This window comes from Suricata suricatta, chromosome 10, assembly GCF_006229205.1.
Source record: "Suricata suricatta isolate VVHF042 chromosome 10, meerkat_22Aug2017_6uvM2_HiC, whole genome shotgun sequence".
NCBI classification, from domain to species: Eukaryota; Metazoa; Chordata; class Mammalia; order Carnivora; family Herpestidae; genus Suricata; species Suricata suricatta.
In genome coordinates this window covers 55,671,353-55,691,435 of record NC_043709.1, presented here as the reverse complement: position 1 = coordinate 55,691,435, position 20,083 = coordinate 55,671,353, and the positions used below count along the sequence as shown (strand labels likewise).

Sequence of the window (20,083 nt, the reverse complement as noted above, 5' to 3'; positions counted from 1 at the left end):
CAATTCTGTCCATTGCCAGTGGTGCCTAGGTGGCTCAGTCTGTTGAGTGTCTGACTTTGGCTCAGGTCATGATCTCATGGTTCATGAGTTCAAGCACCACATCGGGCTCGCTGCTCTCAATGCACAGAGCCTGCTACAGATCCTGTTCTCTTCTCTCTCTGCCCCTCCCCAGCTCATTCTCTCTCTCTTTCATTCATTCACTCATTCATTCATTCATTCATAAAGTAAGCCCTACACCCAACATAGGACTTGAACTCACAATGCAGAGATCAAGAGGCAGATGCTCTACTGACTGAGCCACTCAGGTGTCCCCTACCCCCCTTTCAGAGCATACCCCTACATGTCCTCTCTGCTCATGCCTTGGAGCTTCTGAGGTAGATGGAGAAAACTGCAAGACCAAAACACTGGGGCAACTGAAAGCCAAAGAAGCTAACTGGCCCTTGGGTGCTGGCTGGTTACCACTTCTGTGTATCCCCACCTGGTTTCCTCCCCTGCCTCCCAGAGCAGCTGGTCAAAACTCCTCACCTTCCTTTCTCACATCCTCTCTTAGGCAACAATTAAGGCAACTGAGCATGAAACTCTTCATCTCCTCTCCATACCTACACACTACCTATAGCAGCACTAATTCTTTCCTTTCTTCCTTCTAACAAATGATAAATCTGCTCTGAACTAAAGCAGATCTCTTCTAGGTCCTTCATCCTTGAGATAGATAGTTACATAGACCCAATAATGTACAATACCTAAAAGTGATGCAGATGAGCAATCTGCATCTTCTTTGTGATTTCTCCACTTCTTGTAAGGTCACCCTGAAAAGAGTTTCTTTAATTTTTTTAGTACTCTCTACATCCAACGTGGGGTCCAAACTCATAATCCTGAGATCAAGAGTCACATGCTCTATTGACTGAGCCAGCCAGGTGCCCCCAAAAGTATGTATTTTTACTGTGTCTCTCTATAAGTGACTCCCCATCTTGTTTTCTTACAGCCAAATTTCCCGGCAAAGTCTCAAGCTTCCCTCCCCACTTCTTCACCTCCCACTCATTCCTCAGTCCACCTCAACTGGCTTTTGTTCTAACACCACTTTCCAAAGGTCACTGGTTGCCAAATACAATGGGCACTTCCCAATCCTGGTCTGCTTCATCCCTCCATGTCATGTGACACTGCTCTACACTCCTTCCTTCTGCAAACTCTACTCTCCAGTTTCTGTGACCCTTCTCTCCTGGCTCCTTTTATTTCTCAGTCTTCTCCCACTGGCAGCTTAAATGCTGGGGTCTATACCACGATTTCCCTGGGAGGTGTCATCCCCGCCCAGATTCTCAGTTACTCAATGTGTATCCCCAGCCCAGACTCCTCTGCTGAGCCCTGGGCTCCTATGTTCAATTGCCCTCAGTGCCTCAAACACACTTCAAACTGAACTTTTCACCAAACTGCCCCTTTTCATGTCACTACCACCAGGTCTTTTCAGGACCTGGTATTCATTCTCAAGGTCTTTCTTTTCCTCAAGTCCCACATCCACTCAGAATTTTTCAAATTGACATGAAACTACACCTTTTAAAAAAATATTTATTTTGAGAGAGAGAGAGAGAGAGAGAGAGAGAGAGAGAGAGAGAGAGAGAGAGAGAGAGTGGGAGAGAGAATCCCAAGCAGGTTCCCTGCTGTCAGTGCTCTGTGCACCGAGCCTGAAGTGGGGCTCAATTCTCCAAACTGTAAGTTCATGATCCGAGTGGAACTCAAGAGTCCCATGCTCAACTGACTGAGCCACCCAGGCGGCCCTCAAATCATACCACACCTTTATTTATTTATTTTTAAGTTTATTTATTTGAGAGAGAAAGCATGAATGGGGTAGGGGCAGAGAGAAAGGGAGAGAGAGAATCCCAAGCAAGCTACTCACTGTCGGTGCAGTGCCCAACGTGGGGCACGAACCCACGAACGGAGTTGTGAGATCGTGACCTGAGACAAAGATGCTTAACCAACTGAGCCACAGCGCCCCTCAAACTAACTATACCTTTAGATGCCATTCCCTCCTTTCCATCCCAACAGCCACTGTTTTAATTCGCTATCTCCTCTCTCGACTTTTGGAATATCGCAGTCACCTCCAGAATGATGCTTGAGTGGTCCTTGTAAAAGCACATTTAATCCATCGAAACCACTTAATGGATCTCCTACTTCGTAAAAAAGAAGTGCTTTTAAGAGCGAGGTTACTACTCCTAGAAACTGGGCAAAATCGGCAGGCGGCGACTTTGCAACAACCGAGCCCCACCCACTCCTTCCCTGGGAATGAAGCGGGCCAACCCAGGTCGCATCCCTATAGCCTCGGTGGCAGGTCCGGACCTGGCGGACAGCCCACTGCCGGCAGGGAACGCGACTTCCGAGAGCCCGCCTCCTGCGCCAGGTGAGCCCACCCACCGTGTGGACGTTGGGGCCGGGCTGGCGCCAGGGGGCGGAGCCAGCCCCGCACCGCCCGCTGCGTGCCTGCGGGACAGCCTCCGGTCACGTGACAGCGGCCCAGGTGAGCACCGCTTCCGGGGTCGGCAGCTTGCCTCGCCACTGCCTCGGTTTGTCGATTCCGTCGGGTGCACCGGAGACGGAGGCCATGGCGTCCTCCTCTGTCCCGCCGGCGACCGTACCGGCGGCGACAGCGGCTCCGGGCCCGGGTTTTGGCTTCGCCTCCAAAACCAAGAAGAAGCATTTCGTGCAGCAGAAGGTGAAGGTGTTCCGGGCGGCCGACCCGCTGGTGGGCGTGTTCCTGTGGGGCGTAGCCCACTCGGTGAGACCTGGCACTAGCCCCTCCAGAAGCCCTATCCAAACCCAGCTGCTGGTGCGCCTCCGGGCGTCCCTGTTAACAGGCTCCCGCCTCCGGAGCCCCTCTCGCTGGCACTTTTCCCCGCGGCTGTCCTGGTCCCTGCCCACCAAACCGCAGGTGTTCCCCGGCGTATCTTCTCGTTTTAGACGTTCGTTGGTTGGTTGGTTTTTGAAATGTGGACTTTTGGTTCCCCCTCCGCCTTATATTCCACCACCCTTGTTCCCCCTTCTCCACCTGAAATCCAACTCACTCCCACCTTCCTGCCAGGTCCAGCCTCAGCCCCAGGCCACATAGACTGGCCCGGACCCGGCTTCAGCTGGAGGGACATTAGGGGGAGTGGCTTTTCAGGGTTGGTGGTAGAGAGGTCTCTGGTGAGAGTGTGTGTGCAAGGGGGAGCAGGGAAGGTAGCTGGATGAGAGGGATTGTTCCCTTTCCTTTCCAGGGGCTGTCCTTGATTTGGGGACCTGGCCTTTGGAGGGAGTTCCAGGCTCTCCTGGACTTTCCAATCCTGCTTGTCCTTTCCTTTCCCTTCCAGAGGTACAACATTTCAGAGAAGCTAGGACTTATGTATGGTATATGGCTTTGGTCTTAATTTGATCCCCATTGCTGGCTGGAGTGATGGCGTTTGGTGTAAGTGGGGGGACGTCTTTGACCAAAGAGATGGCTGAGGAGCTCTGGTTCTGGGGATACTATGATGGCGAACTTTAGAAATTGGTAGAGGGAATGAGGAGGAGGAGACCAAACAAGACAGTGAATCTCTTTTACTTCTCTCAGAAGGAAGCACAACTGTTGCCCCTTCTCCCTCAGATTTGGGGTGGGAGGGATGCAGTGACTTTGAATGTAACAGGCAATATTTTATGGATCAATTTCCTTAAATTGTTACAGTCATGACAGGGTTGTAGGGATGGAAGAGGGTGAAGAGAATACAATTTTTGTCCCCTCCTTAACTTGAGGCTTAAAATGTTGGGGGTCTGCCAGCCTCTTTTGCATTTGTGGTTCTGTGGATGGCTCCCAGCTCCTGGGTGGTAATGTCATTAATTAGAGAGTATCCAGGCTAAGGCACTTGGGATGGGCACAGCTGATGGAGGTAGGGCTGCCTTTTATATGTACCTTCCAGGTCACCCATCCATCCCTTTGGGAAGCTTAACAAGGAGGATTTTCCTCCGGTAAGGATAGAGGGAGTTACACATGAGACCTGCCTCAGCTTCCCTAGGTAAATGTACTTTAGCTCCAACACCCCACCCTCGAGCCACACAAATTTACTTTAAGTGTCTAGAATGGAGAATTCCTTGAACATATGTCTTAGTGATGATTCAGCCTGCTTAACAGCAGGTGGCAAGGAGGGGGCACGAAGAAATGTAGCTGAATTTTAGGATGGGAATCTCAAGTGGCTTTTTTTCTTTTCCCCCTGGAGGAATATGTTCTGCCCTCCTTTTCTACTGAGAACAAGAGGAGCGCAGTCTCACTGCAATCTGGGGGATTTAGGTTAGACTGCACTTCATAACCTGTGTTAAATGATTAGTAAAGGTAGGCAAGGCATCCATTTGTTCACTTACTAAACACTTCAGGACCCCTTGCACCAAACATTATGCTAGCAAGGCACCCGGGAGATGCAGACACTTATATCTGGTCCTTGGCCTTGAAGAGCTCACGATCTAGGTGGGGGATTTACATAAACTAGCCATTAGAGTCATATGATAAGTGCACCATTAAAGGTGGTTGAGCGGTATCGTGGCAACACTGGGGAGAAAACACATCTCCTTGGGATTTCTTCGTACAGGAACTCCCTTTCCACCCAAAATTAGCAGATGGTTGATTCTGGGGGCCAGGGAGAGCATGTGTTGCATGCATCCTGTGGGCCGTGGGTTGGTTTGATTTAGGAACAGATTCCTTATGAATTCATATCCTCTGCCTGCCTGCATTCCCTCTAGAATCAGCTGGTTTACCTTACACCTGGGCAGGTGGCGACCTACTAGAGAGACCTGCGTCAGGGTGGTCTGGAAGGACTGGTCCTGTTTGAACGGAGATGCCTCCTGCAGGATGTGGACATTTCATTCTTGTTGCTGTTGACTTCTCGGAGTCCAATTAACGCTCTTGTGTACTTTATAAAATGCCTTTTTGTTTTGTTTTTAATGGAGCATGTTTGTCTTGAGTCTGCTGAGGGTATTTTTTTTTTCTGTAGAACTTCTCACAGCTTTAAAAATAGGCCTGAGCTGCTTACAGGGTTTGCCTAATATAAGATGACTGCTGTGAGCATGAAGTTCCACGGGGGTGGAATGTGAGGGGCTGTGTGCGGGGGTTGCTTACTGCAGTCCTTGCTGGGCAGCAGCAGAGGTCAGACGCATTCTCTCACCTCTGGCAAGTAGTTGCATAACCAGGGTTTTTAAACGAATGAGGTTTGAGTTGCCCTTTTCTGACTCTTACCCAGACACGGTGTAGAAGTAGCTCTCCACACCCTACTCACTGACTCCCTATTCTTGTTTTTGCTTATCAGATCAATGAGCTCAGCCAGGTGCCTCCCCCAGTGATGCTGCTGCCAGATGACTTTAAGGCCAGCTCCAAGATCAAGGTCAACAATCACCTTTTCCACAGGTACATGGAGATCTCTGCCCTTCTCACGTCACTCTTCCTAGAAGAGAGTGTTACATAATTTTAAGAGTTAAGATGCAAGGAGTTGAAGGTTGTAGAGGTGGAAGGTAACTTACAAATTCTATGTTCTAACCTCCTTTTCAGTACAGAAGTTCAGTATCGTGCAAAGAAACCATTACAATAACTTCCAATGTTCTCTACACCATTACATATTTGTACTAGTCTGCTTTTCATCTAGCCTGGTAATACCATAGAGTAAATACGTTTAGATGTCCTTACCATTAGCCTTCTGATAGATATGCCTTGAAAGAAATACATGCGTGTCCTACATGCTCCTGGTATCAAAAGATGCCATTCAAAACCGTGGCCCCTATTGCCAATTTTAGGATTTCTCAAACTTGCATGAGATTTGAGAAATGGTACTATTTGGACGGACATTAGATCCTGGTTCTGTTTAAGCTGCTTACCAGCCGTGTGTTTGAAGCAGGCCACTCAACCACCCTGAGCCACAGTCTCCCCTTTTATAAAATGAGAATCATAAACCTTTAAAGGACTTCCCAAGAGTTTTATGAGAATCAAAGAAGGCAATATGCGTGAAGGTGCTCCATAAACCGTCAAGCCCTACGTGAATGTGGTATCGTTAACTTGGTTTTCTTGCCTTGAAAACTCTTATTTCAGGGAAAATCTGCCTAGTCATTTCAAGTTCAAGGAGTATTGCCCCCAGGTCTTCAGGAACCTCCGTGATCGGTTTGGCATTGATGACCAAGATTACTTGGTGAGATTACTCAGGTTTTCGGGTGAGGGAGTCATTTCTCACTAACAGATGGGGAACTGCTTGGGCCAGTCATGTTTGGAGATATGAGAGCCTTGTGAGGTCTGATTCTTTGCCTATTTGTGGTTACAGGCATGTCAAAAATCTGATGAAAGCCATCAACCCTGTCCCTGGGGGAAAATGTAGCCACATTAAACATTTTGCTTTCACTTTCATTCAGTCCATGGTGTGGTCATCAGATTAAGATTCCCAGCTCAACCTTTTATGCATGGGTTTTATCCACTTTCAGCACATTCATCTGTCCATTATCCTATGACTTGCATCTCCATCCAAAGAGGAAAACAGCCTCTGGCCTATTTGTGTCCCCAGGTATCCCTTACCCGAAGTCCCCCAAGTGAGAGTGAAGGCAGCGATGGTCGCTTCCTTATCTCCTATGATCGAACTCTGGTCATCAAAGAAGTTTCCAGTGAGGACATTGCTGACATGCATAGCAACCTCTCCAACTACCATCAGGTCAGGCCTCTCTCCCTCCCCTCTTTATTCACAGCTCAGCCTCTAGAGCACATTAAGAGACGTCCCATTCCTTCTCCCTGCAACCTATTTTCTTCCTCAAGAAGCACTTGACATCATGTATTTGAAAATGAGGAATTTCAGAAAAACTCTCTGTGTATGTCTTTATGTTCTTTTCTAAATAGGAGAGGTCAGACGTGTTCCTTCTCATTTGGTATTTACAATTTAAAAGCACTGTGGATTGATTTGTAAAGGGCACACGTATAGCAAAGTGTAAACTATAGGCTAAGCCAGAATTAGGTGAAGTATTAACACCAAATATACTGTCAAGAATAAATGTGGTTTTGAGGAGAAAATCAGGATAAGCACACAATTGGGGATAAACTGGAGGAGAGAAGCCATGATCACAGCCAGTCCTAAATGGGATTAGGGAGGCTATTCTGTCTGATCAGATTAACTTGGAATGTGGAGTTTCTGGAATATTTTGGTGACAAAAACACTGAATATCTTTACTAAATAAGTATCTCCCCAAAGTCAATGAGCAAGGAATAAATGAAAGACTCGAAAAATGTTTGGTTCAACAAACGTTGAATGTCTATTCTTACTACGCCCGACGTTAGGCCGTAGAGAAAGAAGTGAATGAGCATGACACCCTAGAGGATCTCTTGGTCTAATGGCAGAGAGTAGGAAACGAGCATTAGCGCACAGCAAGGTGTGTGCAGCGGTAGAGGTTGTAGAGAATGCTGTGGAAGTGCAGAGGAAGAGCATCCCAACTTACCTGGGGAAGGAGGTTCAAGGAGAGATTTTCAGAGGGAGTACCATAAGAGTTGAGTCTTGGAAGACTAGTATGGACCCACCGGACAAGGTGGAAGAAAGCACTGGAGGCAAAGGCAAACTCATAAAGGCACAGAGCTATGAGACAGGTATGTTATTTAGAAATAGTCATATGAGTGCTTTTTCAAGAATGGCTTAGAGAAAGGAATACCTTGAGTGAAGTTGCCAAGTAGGAGGTAACGATGACAGTCCAGGTGAGGAACAACAAAGGCTGAAGGACAATGGCAGTGGGCATGCAGAGGAAGACCAGTGGGAGACTTGTGGGAATTAAGGCAGAGGTGCCTCCGGATTCCTGGTTAGAGGTGACGGGGTGTCCATTCATTAACAATTGGGAAGCAGAAAAAGAAACCGGTTTGGGGAAGAAGACAGCTCTGATTTAGATATGTTGAGTGCACAGTCTCTACAGTTCATCCAGATAGAGATCCCCTGTAAGTGGTTGGGGAGTGGAGTTCAGGAAAGTAGACATGTAGATTTGAGAGTTACAGGTGAGTAGGTGGTAACTAAAGCCATGACTGTGGACTAGGTTATTGATGGGAAATGTGTGGAGAAGAAATGAAAAGAAGGCTGAAGATAGAACTTTGAGGAGCAAGTAGAGAGAAAAGCCCATAAAGGAGACTCCGGGTCGCTAGATGCCCGACTTTGTTCTGTATGGGATTTGAGGAGAGACAGGAGGAGAATTGGAAGAGTGGCAGAGTGGGAGCTCAGGGTGAAGAAAGTTCTGGCAAGACACTGGTCAGTGGGATCCGGTGCTGTCTAGTTGAAATACAACAATGGCTAGAATACCCGTTGGATTTGGCAGCTGAGGAATTTGAGGAAGGGAGGAGTAGAGAGATTTCAGAGGAGAAATGAGGGTATGAATCTGATTTCGCTGGTTTGAGGTGTGAACGAGAGGAAGTGGCTTGATCGTGGACTAGTTTTCTGAGAAGGCTCTCTCTGGAGAGAAGTAGGCAGCAATACTGAGAGATGGTTAGCCCTGAAAGAGGCCACCATGCAGACATTTTTACTACAGGAATCCAGCCCATCAGGAAACATGAATCTAGGTGAAATTACTTCGTTGGTAAGCAGATGTAATTTCTAATCCTGGTTCTGTGACCATTTGTACTTAAAGAGGATCTAAAAGAAGGATAATTCTAGCCTTCCTCATCTCAAAGAATGATGAAGACGAAATGAGAGAAGGCACTGTCAAATTAAGAGATGTTAAACAGATGGAACACGTCCGAGGAGATGAGGAACCAGAAACGGGGTGGAAAACCGCAGGCCTCTGTAACATGTCCCCACCACTTTGGACCTCGTAACCTCTCTACTTGAACTTGTTGCCCTACCCTGGAATGGTGGTATTTGAATTCCCATCCCCGGCTGTTCATGCACTTACTGCTCAGCTTCTCCCCATTCCTTCCTCCCTTCCACCCCAGTACGTTGTGAAGTGCCATGGCAACACACTGTTGCCCCAGTTCCTGGGGATGTATCGGGTCAGCGTGGACAACGAGGACAGCTACATGCTTGTGATGCGCAACATGTTCAGCCACCGTCTTCCTGTGCACAGGAAGTATGACCTCAAGGTGAGAAGAGGAGATGGGGCGTCTGGGTGGCTCAGTCGGGTAAGTGTCCGACTTCGGCTGAGGTCATGATCTCACAGTTCGTGGGTTTGAGCCCCATGTCAGGCTCTGTGCTGACAGCTCAGAGCCTGGAGCCTGCTTCAGATTCTGTGTCTCCCTCTCTCTCTACCCCTCCTCCCATAGTCGTGCTCTGTCTCTCTCTGTATCAAAAATAAATAAAACGTTAAAAAAAAAAAAAAAAGAGGAGAGCTAGCGCCGAGGGAAAGGCTCCTGCTGGACTGAGATTGGGGAAGGGCCTGGGTGGGCACTTAGATGGTTCATTTCAAAGGAAAGAAAACTGGGTTTGCGTACTCATCTTAGGAGCTGGATCCTAACTCTTCTTTTAGCCACTTCTGCTGACTTGATCTTTGGGTCTCTCCACAGGGCTCCCTCGTGTCCCGAGAAGCCAGCGATAAGGAAAAGGTGATATCAACATCAGGTGATAGGGTGAGGGATGAGGGAGGGCAGATAAAGGGATCTCTTTAGGATAGAGGTAGGGATCATCAGCTATTTATTCTTATCTCAAACCACCAAAAAGAGAGGGATGTAAACCTGTGCTGATCCAGGGATTAAACGTTTGGCATGCGCAGAGGAAAAACCTGCTTTCTCACTGGCATAGGTTATTCCTGTGGAAGGTTTGGGGATGGATGAAGATGACAGACTTTAAGAGTAAAATGCGTACCCTCTACCCCATACTCTGGGTTCTTTGTGTCAAGCAGCCATTTTTGCTTAAGAAGAAGAGACAAAAGTCAGCATGAGGGGGTCTTGACTGAAAGCCATAGCAGAAGGTAACAGGATGCGATTTGGGGTGCCGCTGCAGGGACTGAGAATGGAGAAGCCTCTAGAGCTGAGAACAGCCTGCGGGCAGCATTGCAGTGTGGAGTCAGAGAGGGGCTGTCAGATGTCTCTCCCCTCGAAGCCACGGAGTTAGACACAGAGCCCAGGGTAGAACATGGTTCTCTGAGACCTTGTGGGGAGGGATATATTCCCAAGATGTCCCTTTACTTACTTGCAGGTTAAAGAATTGCCCACCCTTAAGGATATGGATTTTCTCAACAAGAACCAGAAAGTTTATATTGGTGAAGAGGAGAAGAAAGTATTTCTAGAGAAGCTAAAGAGAGATGTGGAGGTGATGATCGGAGTGCTTTAGGAAGTAGCTGCTTCCTTTTAGCTCCCCCTAGGGCAGCTGTCTCTCCCATTCACAGTCTGAGGGAACTGCTCCCCTGCCTTTTATTCTTTGGGCTCTCCGCATGTAGGGGAGTTGGGTTTGAGACATGAAAAACTCCTAGAGGTGACCCATGGATGGGGTGGCTAGAATCAGCTAAAAGGATGACCTCAGATACCAGGACATTCATGTACTAAAGGGCAGTGGGATACCCCCTCAGTTTTCAGCCTTCCTTCCACCAAGAGGGCCTCAGACACTCAGGAGTGGCGGTATAAGGGTGGTACTTGGGAGTGGGGAAGGAGATCTGAGGTATCTGATTTGTCAGTGGGGTGTCAGTTCCTAGTGCAGCTGAAGATCATGGACTACAGCCTTCTGCTGGGCATCCACGACATCATTCGGGGCTCCGACCCAGAGGAGGAGGGGCCTGTGCGGGAGGAGGAGTCAGAGGGGGATGGGGACTGTGGCCTGACCGGACCACCTGCTCTGGTGGGCTCCTATGGCACCTCCCCTGAGGGTATCGGCGGCTACATCCATTCTCATCGGCCCCTGGGCCCTGGAGAGTTTGAGTCCTTCATTGATGTCTACGCCATCCGGAGTGCTGAGGGTGAGAGAGGTCCTGGGAGAATTAAGGGTGTGGGGCGAGGGGAGGGTTGGCCTTGGGGAACAGAGACCAGGGTGGTGGGTGGAAAGGTTGCTTAGCTTCTCAAAAAGATCTGACTGGTTCTCAGGAGAGGGAATTGGGACAACACGTGCTCTTCATTGCCATTTCTTTCCCCAGGGGCCCCCCAGAAGGAGGTGTATTTCATGGGCCTCATTGACATCCTGACACAGTATGATGCCAAGAAGAAAGCAGCTCATGCAGCCAAAACTGTCAAGCATGGGGTGAGGGTTCCCCAGAGCCTTTCCTGTCTTGACAGGGGACAGGGAGCCTTTTGTGCCAGAGCGGCAGGGTGGCTAAAGGATGAAGGGTTGGGGATGGAAGTGGCGTGGAGTGGAACGGAGGGTGGGCAGTGGGGAAAGGTGGCAGAGTGGCCTGATACCGTGTTCCATTTCTCCTGTCACAGGCTGGGGCAGAGATCTCCACTGTCCATCCTGAGCAGTATGCTAAGCGGTTTCTGGATTTTATTACCAACATCTTTGCCTAAGAGACTGCCTGACTCCATGCTGACTGCTGCTTTATGTTCAAGGTGGCAGGGTTCTGAGAGGCTTGGGGGATTGTGGAATGCTGACCACTGTTTCTTCTCTTCCTCCTTTGTTAAATTCCAGCTACAGGCTCCTTCCATTCAGATAACTCCATCTTGTTGAGTAGGCTCTTCCTGGCCCTCAGAAATACATTGTCCTATCTCCCCCGTCTAGTTTTCTTCCTTCTCTCTCTGCCCTCCAACAAGTCTCCTTGCTTCATTAGAGTTACTGTTGACTCACTCCCAAGTGCCTTGATCTTTGTACATGTCCTACTGTTTCTATAACATAGGAGGAGATGGAGGGAGGGGGGGGTTGCCATCCTCAGGACCTGACCGGACAGACGGACCTGGCTCAAGCACTACTCTGGATGCACTTTGCTGCGTGGGATGAACTAAGAGTGTCTGAATTTTGCTGATAACTTTATAGAACTCACTGTGGCATGCCCCCTTCCCAGGAGGCCCTGGGATGGAGGACTTTCAAGATACTACAGTTGTGGATGCTGGCATGCACATAGGATGGGATGTGGCCCATCATGTGTACGTGTACACACACACACACACACACACACACACACACACACATACACACACACACCCCCCCCCCACCTCCCAGAGGTGGGATCCAGGAGGGCTCGCAATTATGTGGGGAATTGGAGAAGGTCTCCATGAAGAATTGACTCCTCTCCAATCTCTTCCCTCACCCCACTTTCAACCCCCACCCCTGTACTTCTGGCCACAAGTGCCCAGAGATGACCAAAGTGTTGAAGTCTGGGTGAAGATGTTTGTTGCTGCTCTTCACCAGGACCTCCCACCCCTCCCAGGGCTGGAACCCTTCAGTAGGGGTGTGAGCAGTTCTGGAGGCCGGGATGATGGGCCAGGGTATAAGGTTCATTCACAGTACTAAATGTCCTTTCTTCAGGTCTAGCCATCCCTGTGGTTTTATTCCCAGCAAAGGGAAATACCTGTACTTGGGTCAACCCCGGTCATTTCAAGAGGATGAAGGTCTCAAGTGTGGGAACCTCCATTCTCATCCGGCCCAGGGCCCTGGAGAGTTTGAGTCCTTGGAGGTGTGCGCCTAGCATACCTTCCTCCCCAGCCCTTTCTCAAACCCTTTTTCCAGTTGTATTTGTTATTCTGTTCTTTTCTGTCTCGTCCCATACTGCTACTGTGTCTCCCAGGGGACAGATGGCCTTCTTTGTCATCTTCACTCTCCACCCCCAGAGAGGAGTCAGAGCCATAACTCAATCACCCAGCCTCCTCCAAAGAGTTGAAATGACATGTAGTAGTCTCAGAATGGAGAGGACCCTGAAGAGCCAGATCATGGTCTCCCCTCCCCCTAATGCCTCTGGGGTTAAGGCAGCCATTCTTGCTACCCTCCATTCCCCTTATGGCTTCTACACTTTTTTTTTTTTTAACATAAAGATGGGCACCAGTGACTGCCTGTGGGGATGCAAAGACTCCTTGCTCTGTATCTAGCTGGACTGATCTCACAGAAGTCATGCAATCCTAAAAGAGAATTCCTCCCTCTCCTCCATCTTCTGCTCGAAGGGAAGTAACAAGATGAGTCCACAGCTAAGGATTAGAGCCCCTATAATCTCTTCCCACCAGGGGCCTGATGATCTTTCTCATTCCAACTGTCTACTTTTCCCCTGTCGAATGCAATAAAACTTCATGACACCAGCAGCCGTTGCTCTTTAGAAACTGGTTTTCTGACCATGTGGCTGATGTATTGTGAGCAGTATGGTCTTCATTTGTTGCTTCTGTTTTTCATCTTTTTTTGTTTTATTAATTAATAAAAGAGATCTTGTGTATTTATTCCCATTGCTGTCATCATATAGGAAGTAAATTATTGAAGCCATATTCCTTCACAGACATGCCTCCCCTCCCCCACTTTCCTGTGGAACCCTGTGCTTAGGGGTGTGGAGACCAGATGAAGAATTCTGATTTTTAAGGTGTTAGGCCCCTAACTAAGAATGTGGGTTTCTAGATAGATAGCTGTGAACTTAAAAGGTTGTGAGGGGTGTGCATGGGAATGGAAAACTTAACTCCAGCTTTGTGGGAGTTCAGCTATGGAGGTGGGGGGCAGGGAGGACAGATGATGTGACTGACCCCTCGTCTCCCGGGGTTCTGGGCTTGATCACACACCTATTCCTGTAAAGGTGAGTGGACCTCTCAGAGAACACATGCAGGAGCTATACGAAGGAACTGGGCGTTCCCCCAGGCTTCCTGGGAAAGATGTCCTCTGTCTGGACAGCAGGAAGAGGACAGCAGGGTCCTGGGAAAGAAGAAAGTGACCAACCCTCCAGCCCACAGCGGGGGTGAAGAAAGGGGTGGATAAATAGAGGCTGTTGCCAGTCTGGGAGATCCAGTACAGTTTGGCTGAGGAGGTCTTTTGGCTGGTGGAAAAACCTGGCTTGATGTGGCCCCAGGGAAGTGAGTTGGACTGGGGGCGGAGATTGCTCTGATGTGGGAAGCAGAACAGAGCAGAGCTGTTTTTTCTTTGAGAGTTTTTAACTCTGTTTGAACCATAGACTTGACATTCCCCCCACCCCCGACCCCAGGGCATTAAAAAAAAAAATGTATTCACTTCCCATTCGGCACTAGCCTCAGTATCCCTGTTTGTGAAAACAAAAATCAGAGACACTTACCAATACCCATCTGGGAGCAGGTTGTGGGGGGTGGGGGAGAGGGTCACAGAAGGTAATCTAGGAAAAGGCAAGCGATGAGGGAAGGAATTGCAATAGTTTAGTCCTGGGGTTTGTTTATTTTTTTTTAGAACCAGTGCTTTTCTTTTTACTATGACTCTTCTTCCCATCCCAAATTATTCCTCAAAGGCCCTTCTAGCAGAAGGACCACAGAAAAATTGCCTCCTTCCCCACCTACCTAGCCGACACTCCTCGCCCACCCATCCACCACCAGCTTGCCGAAGCTGCCACGCAGCTGGTGGAATAGGAAAGGGAGGGGGCCCCTCCCGGGAGGGGGAAGCGAGAAGGGTGGCGTCTCTAAGAGATTTAACCTCCTACCCTCGGTTCCACACGCCACCCCCTCCCTCCAAAGACTGGGACGGCGCCTCCATTTTTGTTTTGGGGCGGAAGGGCAGGGGCTCTTGCATGGAAGGGGGTCAAAGGAAACGGTGACTAGCACCTATACGGGGAAGCGGGTGCTGTCCTCCCTCCTACCCTTTCTCTCGGTCTGTACCCCCTCTGCAAACTGCCCCCCCACCTTCTCGGGGTCTCCCCCCCCCTTGTTGCTAGGGCCCAGACCGTCATCCCAGCAACAGCCTCAGTCATGTGACCGGCAATGGCGGCGCTGACGAGAGGTAGGTGAGCCTGGCGCCCCCCACACCCACTGCGCGCCCCCCGGACCCCGCTCGCACCCCCGCGCGCCCTCTCTGCTCTCCCTGCGCCCCCTCCACCGCCTCCTTACCCGCGCGCTGCGCCAGGGGCCCTCTCCACGCCTGGCCGTTCCTCTTCCTATCACCCTCTAGCCTTGGCCTCCATTTGGGGTTCTGGGGACCGCGATCGGGCCGACATGTACCCTCACCCAGGGCTGGGGCTCTAGGGGCTCCGGCGAGAGGGGGACGTGGGGATTGGTTCTGGGTCTTGCAGGAGGTCAGGGGGGAGGGGTGGAGCTGCCTCACTTGATGCCCCCGGGGACCCTCGCCCCTCCCGGCTGCCCCTGTCTGGTCTTCGTCTGGAGGGAGGGACTGGCCCTGTGTCCGGCCTGGGTTGCCCCAGAGGAATCGGAGACCCAGCATAAGCTGTGGCCCCGCCTCCCTTTTCTGTGCCAGCAGGACTTGGAGCTAAGGACATCTAGGTCCTGGGTTCCCTCTGATGGAGAGGGGGGTGTTCCACCTTGGACAGACCGAAGGAGCTGAGGTTCTAGGATTTCAGTTTCACTTTCTGAATCTGGAGGTGCAAATGGCTTTTGAGGGGACTATGATGGAGGCGCAAACAGAGCCGCTCCCCTTTGGATCAGTCAAGGAATTGAGGTCACGCTAATGGCCCCTCTTTCTACTTGAGCTGCATTTGGAGGTGTTGTAGGTACACCTCTGTAGCTGAACATGGTTAAGACTCAGGGGAAACATCAGGGTCTTCTGGCTGAACCCCTGCTGCTCCCCACCCCTCCGGAAATGCAGCCTGGGTTGCTGACAGGCTTACGCTCTAGCGCTGGGTTTAAAAGGTGACCGTAAGAACTCTGTTATTGCAGGGGCTATTGCCACTTTGTTTGCATTCCAAACAGACTTCTCCTCAAAGAAGTCTCCCTATTGATAGGGGCTGAATTCTTTGGAAATATGGGGCAGGGTAAGGAGTTGGGGAGCATAGGAAATCTTCTTATCCATGTGATCTGGGGGAGGTTGGCAGGAAAGTCCTCTATCTGTGTGGGCTTTACCTTTCCTGACTTATCTGTGCCCTAGGCTTTCTTGATAGCCTAGAGCTGGAGGAGAAAAGGGGAAAGTTAGCATTGCTGAAGTTCCATCCTTAGCAACTTAGGGAGAAGTTGGGGATGGAATTCTGCAGGAAAGAAGGAGAAGAGATAGAGGAATTTTTGTTTTGTTTCTGGGCTGCTGGTGGAGTGACATTTGTCATCATAACCTTTTACTTTCCCCCTTTCCCCTAGACCTGGTCAGCTGAGTGTGGAAAAAGTGGGATTTCTGCTGCTTTTATTGTCCATGGGCTTTCCAGGTATCTGCCTCCCTAGGGAACCTCAGCTTTCACATGTAAATTGGTTTCCTCCTTTCGATGTGCCAAGTAAACCCATTCCCAGTAACTTACACCCAGGTTCCCAGTCTTCTGTTACTTGGGCTGCTGGGTTGGGGCATGGGGGAAGAGGGTAGGGGGTTTCTCACTTTCCCTCCTTTTCCTTTCCACCTACCAGGTCACACAACCTACAAGTAGGGAGCAGGGACAGAGGGAGAGAGCCTGCATGCCAATTCTAAGCTCTTCAGGATCAAAGTGAGCAAAAAGGAGGGTCGAAAAGTGTCCCCCCCCATTTAAAGAACCCAGTTTTCACCCAGAGGGAGGAGGGCTAGATGGTTTCTGTGATCTTGGGAGGAATTTAAAGAGAACCAAGACTGATGCTTGGCTCAGATGATGATAATAATAAAGTGACTGAAACTTTTTTGCTCTTCAGGGGGTGCTGGGGTTTGAAAGATAGGAGGAGACAGAAATGAACTTGGGGGAGGAATTGGGGGTGGCCTTTGAGACCGTAGAGGTAATATAGGGCTGGAAAGGAGCCTGAAGTAGGAGGCACTGACTTTATCAAATGGGGACCCCCCACCCTGAGTCCCTTTCACCCTGGGGGCAGTGTCGTTCGTCCTGTCCAGAATGGCAGCCTGTGGAGGCACCTGCAAGAACAAGGTGACTGTCTCTAAGCCTGTGTGGGACTTCCTGAGCAAAGAGACCCCAGCCCGGCTGGCCCGGCTTCGGGAGGAGCACCGTGTGTCCATCCTCATAGACGGCGAGACTTCTGACATCTATGTCCTCCAGCTTTCCCCGCAGGGCCCTCCCCCTGCTCCACCCAATGGGCTCTACCTGGCCCGGAAGGCTCTCAAGGGGCTGCTGAAAGAGGCCGAGAAAGAGCTGAAGAAAGCTCAGAGGCAGGGAGAGCTTATGGGCTGCCTGGCTTTGGGGGGTGGTGGGGAACACCCTGAGCTGCACCGCCCAGGGCCTCCCCCTCCCCCTCTGCGAGCAGCTCCGCTCCTGCCCCCAGGGGCTCGGGGGCTTCCCCCTCCTCCCCCCCTGCCCCCTCCACTTCCTCCCCGCCTTCGGGAGGAGACGGAAGAGCAGGAGAGCACCTGCCCCATCTGTCTGGGGGAGATCCAGAACGCCAAGACATTGGAGAAGTGCCGGCACTCATTCTGTGAGGGCTGCATCACCCGAGCCCTGCAGGTGAAAAAGGCCTGTCCCATGTGTGGCCGCTTCTATGGGCAGCTGGTGGGCAACCAGCCCCAGAATGGGCGGATGCTGGTCTCTAAGGACGCCACACTCCTGCTGCCAAGCTATGAGAAGTACGGCACCATCGTCATCCAGTACGTCTTCCCGCCCGGTGTCCAGGGGGTAAGAAGACCTATGGCCTGCCTTTGCCCTTTGGTTCTCCCCGAGCTCCTTTGGTTTTTCCCAAGCATGTTCTCTGGCCTAGGAAAACTGGGTGAGGGAGAGTGTGTTTGTTTGATGCCATGCAGTCTTGCTGTCCCCCAAGTGGGACCTTCCCACTCAGACCTGGGAGGTCCCCTTGAGGGCCAGCTTTCCATTCCACGGCTCCAAGGCACACAGAAAATCAGGTGTGTGAGAAAGGAATTGAATACCATTTCTGTGATGAACTTGGATGTCGACAACTATTCTTGGCCGAGGTGAATTCTGTGGAGAAGGTGGCTCACGGGGAGACAGGCACAGCAGGAAGGGATCTGACCCTCCTCACAGAGCTAGAGCGTTACTTTGTTGCAGACTGACTAGAGAGGAAAACCTTGATGACAGTGGAAGGTTAAAACCAGAGTGGTCAAGAGCCTATGGGTGTTTTGCTGCTTCACCAAGGGTGATTGTCAGTCCTGGTTTGCAGAGGGAGGAGGGGCTCTGAAGAAGAGTAATGGGAAAAGGGAACAGGTTAGGCAGGCAAAGAAGCACTGGGAGTGTTTTCAGGTGGAGAAAGGAAGGCTGAAAGATAGATTGTTCTCTAGTCTTCACATTTCTGCTGAGCTGATGAGTAAGGACCAGCTACTTTCCATCACTTGTGAGAATCCATTCATTGCCGAAGTGAGACTTGAGGGACTGAGGCAGCAGAAAGAACGTCTTTAACAGTAAGGATTTTGTCCAAAGACAGGCTCCTGCTGCCCAAACCTGTCAAGGAAGTCTCTCATACCTTGAAAGGCTGTCAGCCTGTGGCTGCCCCATCAGAGTTAGCTGGGGGTAGCCCCAGACAGACGGCTGGCCAGGATAACCCTCTGTTGGCATCATGGGCCTTCAGCTGCCCAGCTGCCCACTGTCCACCCTGCTTCTCCCTCCTCCCAGGCTGAACACCCAAACCCAGGAGTTCGGTATCCTGGCACCACACGGGTGGCCTACCTCCCGGACTGCCCTGAGGGCAACAAGGTGCTGACCCTGTTCCGCAAGGCATTTGACCAGCGTCTCACCTTCACTATTGGCACGTCCATGACCACAGGGAGACCGAATGTCATCACCTGGAACGACATCCACCACAAGACCAGCTGTACAGGGGGACCCCAGCTGTGCGACCCTCCTTCATTTTCTCTCTTGGTTCCTCCCCACCCCTCCATTTCCAGTGAGGGAACCACATCAACACTCTCTCCCTGGGAGCCTCCTAACTGGAGAGGACCGCCCCCAAACTATTCAGCCGTCTCTTCCAACCCAGTTTCTCTGCATTAAACCTGGTCTCCAATATGCCCAGCTTAACCTACAAAAATTAGCAGAATTGGGCTAAGTTATCTTGGATTTGGATATCCTTAGGGAAGATGGGGAGGGGCTGGAATGGGGCACCCAGAATGCAGATGAGCATGAGGCTAATATGAGTAAGCTGGAGCAGCGAATCCTGACCTTCATTTCTCTTTGTTTACAGGTTTGGGTACCCGGACCCCACGTATCTGACCCGGGTGCAAGAAGAGCTGAGAGCCAAGGGTATCACAGATGACTGAAGGACATCCCCTTTGCCAGGCTCTTGCCTTTCTCCATAGGACCCAGCGGAAGCCTCTGTTCTCCTCTCTCCCTCTGCCCCCCATGCCACACAAATAGGGGACCAGTCTGACTGGGGAAGGAGTTCAGAGAGGGAGGGGCAGCCCCTTCCCCGGTCCCCCACAGGCCAAGTGCTTCAGTGCAGTGCAAGCCACTCCCTTCTGGCAGAAGGCTCTGCTCCCCTGGTCCCTGTGTACATACTCCCAATCTCCCTACCCCCTCCATTGCCCTTGGCCTTTTCTGGTATGTGCTGTGCTCCAGTGACTAAGCTGAGAAAGGATCTGGGTGGGGAGGGAGGGTCTCTTGAGGCCGCTGCCCCCCACAGACTTCCCCACTGCTGAACTTAGGTGTGGGGAGGGGGAATGGGGCCGGTGTGAGCCCCCAAGGAGCCGGCCTTGTGTGTTCCTCAGAAACAATCCCCCTTCTACCTTAACCTTGTCTTTCCTCTCCCGTGTCTCCGTCTCTGTCAGTCTGTCTCCCGCTCTTCTCTGCCCCCTATAAGGAGCCTCCTTACCCTGTTCTGGAATCGCCGCCAGACTGTAGCTTTTAATTTAATAAAAATAAAGTAAAATATGCAACTCTCCATGCCACACCCGTTCAGTTCTGTGGACGGGGGGGGGGGGGGGGGGGGGGGGGGGGGGAGCAGGGCCTGGTGAGAACGGGAACGGGGTGGTGGTCGGGCAATCCTTGTGTATCTCCCCAGTCTCTCTGCCTCCAGAGAGCCTGGGGAAGAGGCAAGTATTTAGTGGGCTCCTGCTGCTTCTGTGTCCGAATCGGGATTAAGAGGGGTTGGTTTGTTGTTGAACTTTGGTTGTAGAGAAAGGAACAACCCTACCCCTTTGAGAAGTTGGGCTGGGGTGGGAGTAGGGGCGGAGCCGGGCAGGGGGCGGATTCGGCAGCAGCAACTCTCCGGACGCACGCAGGCCTAGAGACCCTAGCTTCCGTGCCCCCT

At 50.9% G+C, this 20,083-nt stretch overlaps 2 protein-coding genes and 1 long non-coding RNA gene across 6 annotated transcripts; 2 read left to right on the top strand and 1 right to left on the bottom strand.

Moving 5' to 3' along the window:
- Nucleotides 1-2,496: 2,496 nt before the first annotated feature.
- On the top strand, nt 2,497-13,267 carry PIP4K2C (phosphatidylinositol-5-phosphate 4-kinase type 2 gamma). Its single transcript, XM_029953526.1, has 10 exons — nt 2,497-2,764; nt 5,295-5,392; nt 6,068-6,164; nt 6,531-6,674; nt 8,918-9,064; nt 9,485-9,523; nt 10,116-10,229; nt 10,602-10,869; nt 11,044-11,147; nt 11,330-13,267. Exons 1-10 carry the CDS (start codon nt 2,591-2,593, stop codon nt 11,408-11,410), a joined length of 1,266 nt encoding a protein of 421 aa, XP_029809386.1. The 5' UTR covers nt 2,497-2,590; the 3' UTR covers nt 11,411-13,267.
- On the bottom strand, nt 4,943-15,275 carry LOC115303679. The gene is made up of 3 exons (XR_003914185.1): nt 14,873-15,275; nt 14,095-14,151; nt 4,943-5,429 (listed from the first exon to the last, which is right to left on the bottom strand). It is a non-coding gene; the product is annotated as an uncharacterized LOC115303679 (long non-coding RNA).
- On the top strand, nt 14,432-19,714 carry DTX3 (deltex E3 ubiquitin ligase 3). 4 transcript variants are annotated; one of them, XM_029953529.1, is made up of 7 exons: nt 14,432-14,765; nt 16,067-16,131; nt 16,325-16,401; nt 16,773-16,806; nt 16,936-17,505; nt 18,454-18,671; nt 19,019-19,714. In XM_029953529.1, exons 3-7 carry the CDS (start codon nt 16,373-16,375, stop codon nt 19,092-19,094), a joined length of 927 nt encoding a protein of 308 aa, XP_029809389.1. In that variant the 5' UTR covers nt 14,432-14,765; nt 16,067-16,131; nt 16,325-16,372; the 3' UTR covers nt 19,095-19,714. The 4 variants fall into 4 exon arrangements, with proteins under 4 accessions (XP_029809389.1, XP_029809390.1, XP_029809387.1 ...); XM_029953530.1 differs by having other exon boundaries at nt 14,433-14,765; nt 16,754-16,806; XM_029953527.1 differs by having other exon boundaries at nt 14,435-14,765; nt 16,773-17,505.
- The last annotated feature ends 369 nt before the right edge of the window (nt 19,715-20,083 follow it).

Bases quoted from the DNA above. Each gene is read 5' to 3' on its own strand.
- DTX3 (XM_029953527.1), top strand. From the start codon at position 16,373: ATGCCAATTCTAAGCTCTTCAGGATCAAA. The intron at 16,402-16,772 runs GTGAGCAAAAAG...CGTCCTGTCCAG, and splicing joins CTAAGCTCTTCAGGATCAAA to AATGGCAGCCTGTGGAGGCA. The intron at 17,506-18,453 runs GTAAGAAGACCT...CCCTCCTCCCAG, and splicing joins TCCCGCCCGGTGTCCAGGGG to GCTGAACACCCAAACCCAGG.
- PIP4K2C (XM_029953526.1), top strand. From the start codon at position 2,591: ATGGCGTCCTCCTCTGTCCCGCCGGCGACCGTACCGGCGGCGACAGCG. The intron at 5,393-6,067 runs GTACATGGAGAT...CTCTTATTTCAG, and splicing joins AACAATCACCTTTTCCACAG to GGAAAATCTGCCTAGTCATT. The intron at 6,675-8,917 runs GTCAGGCCTCTC...CTTCCACCCCAG, and splicing joins ACCTCTCCAACTACCATCAG to TACGTTGTGAAGTGCCATGG.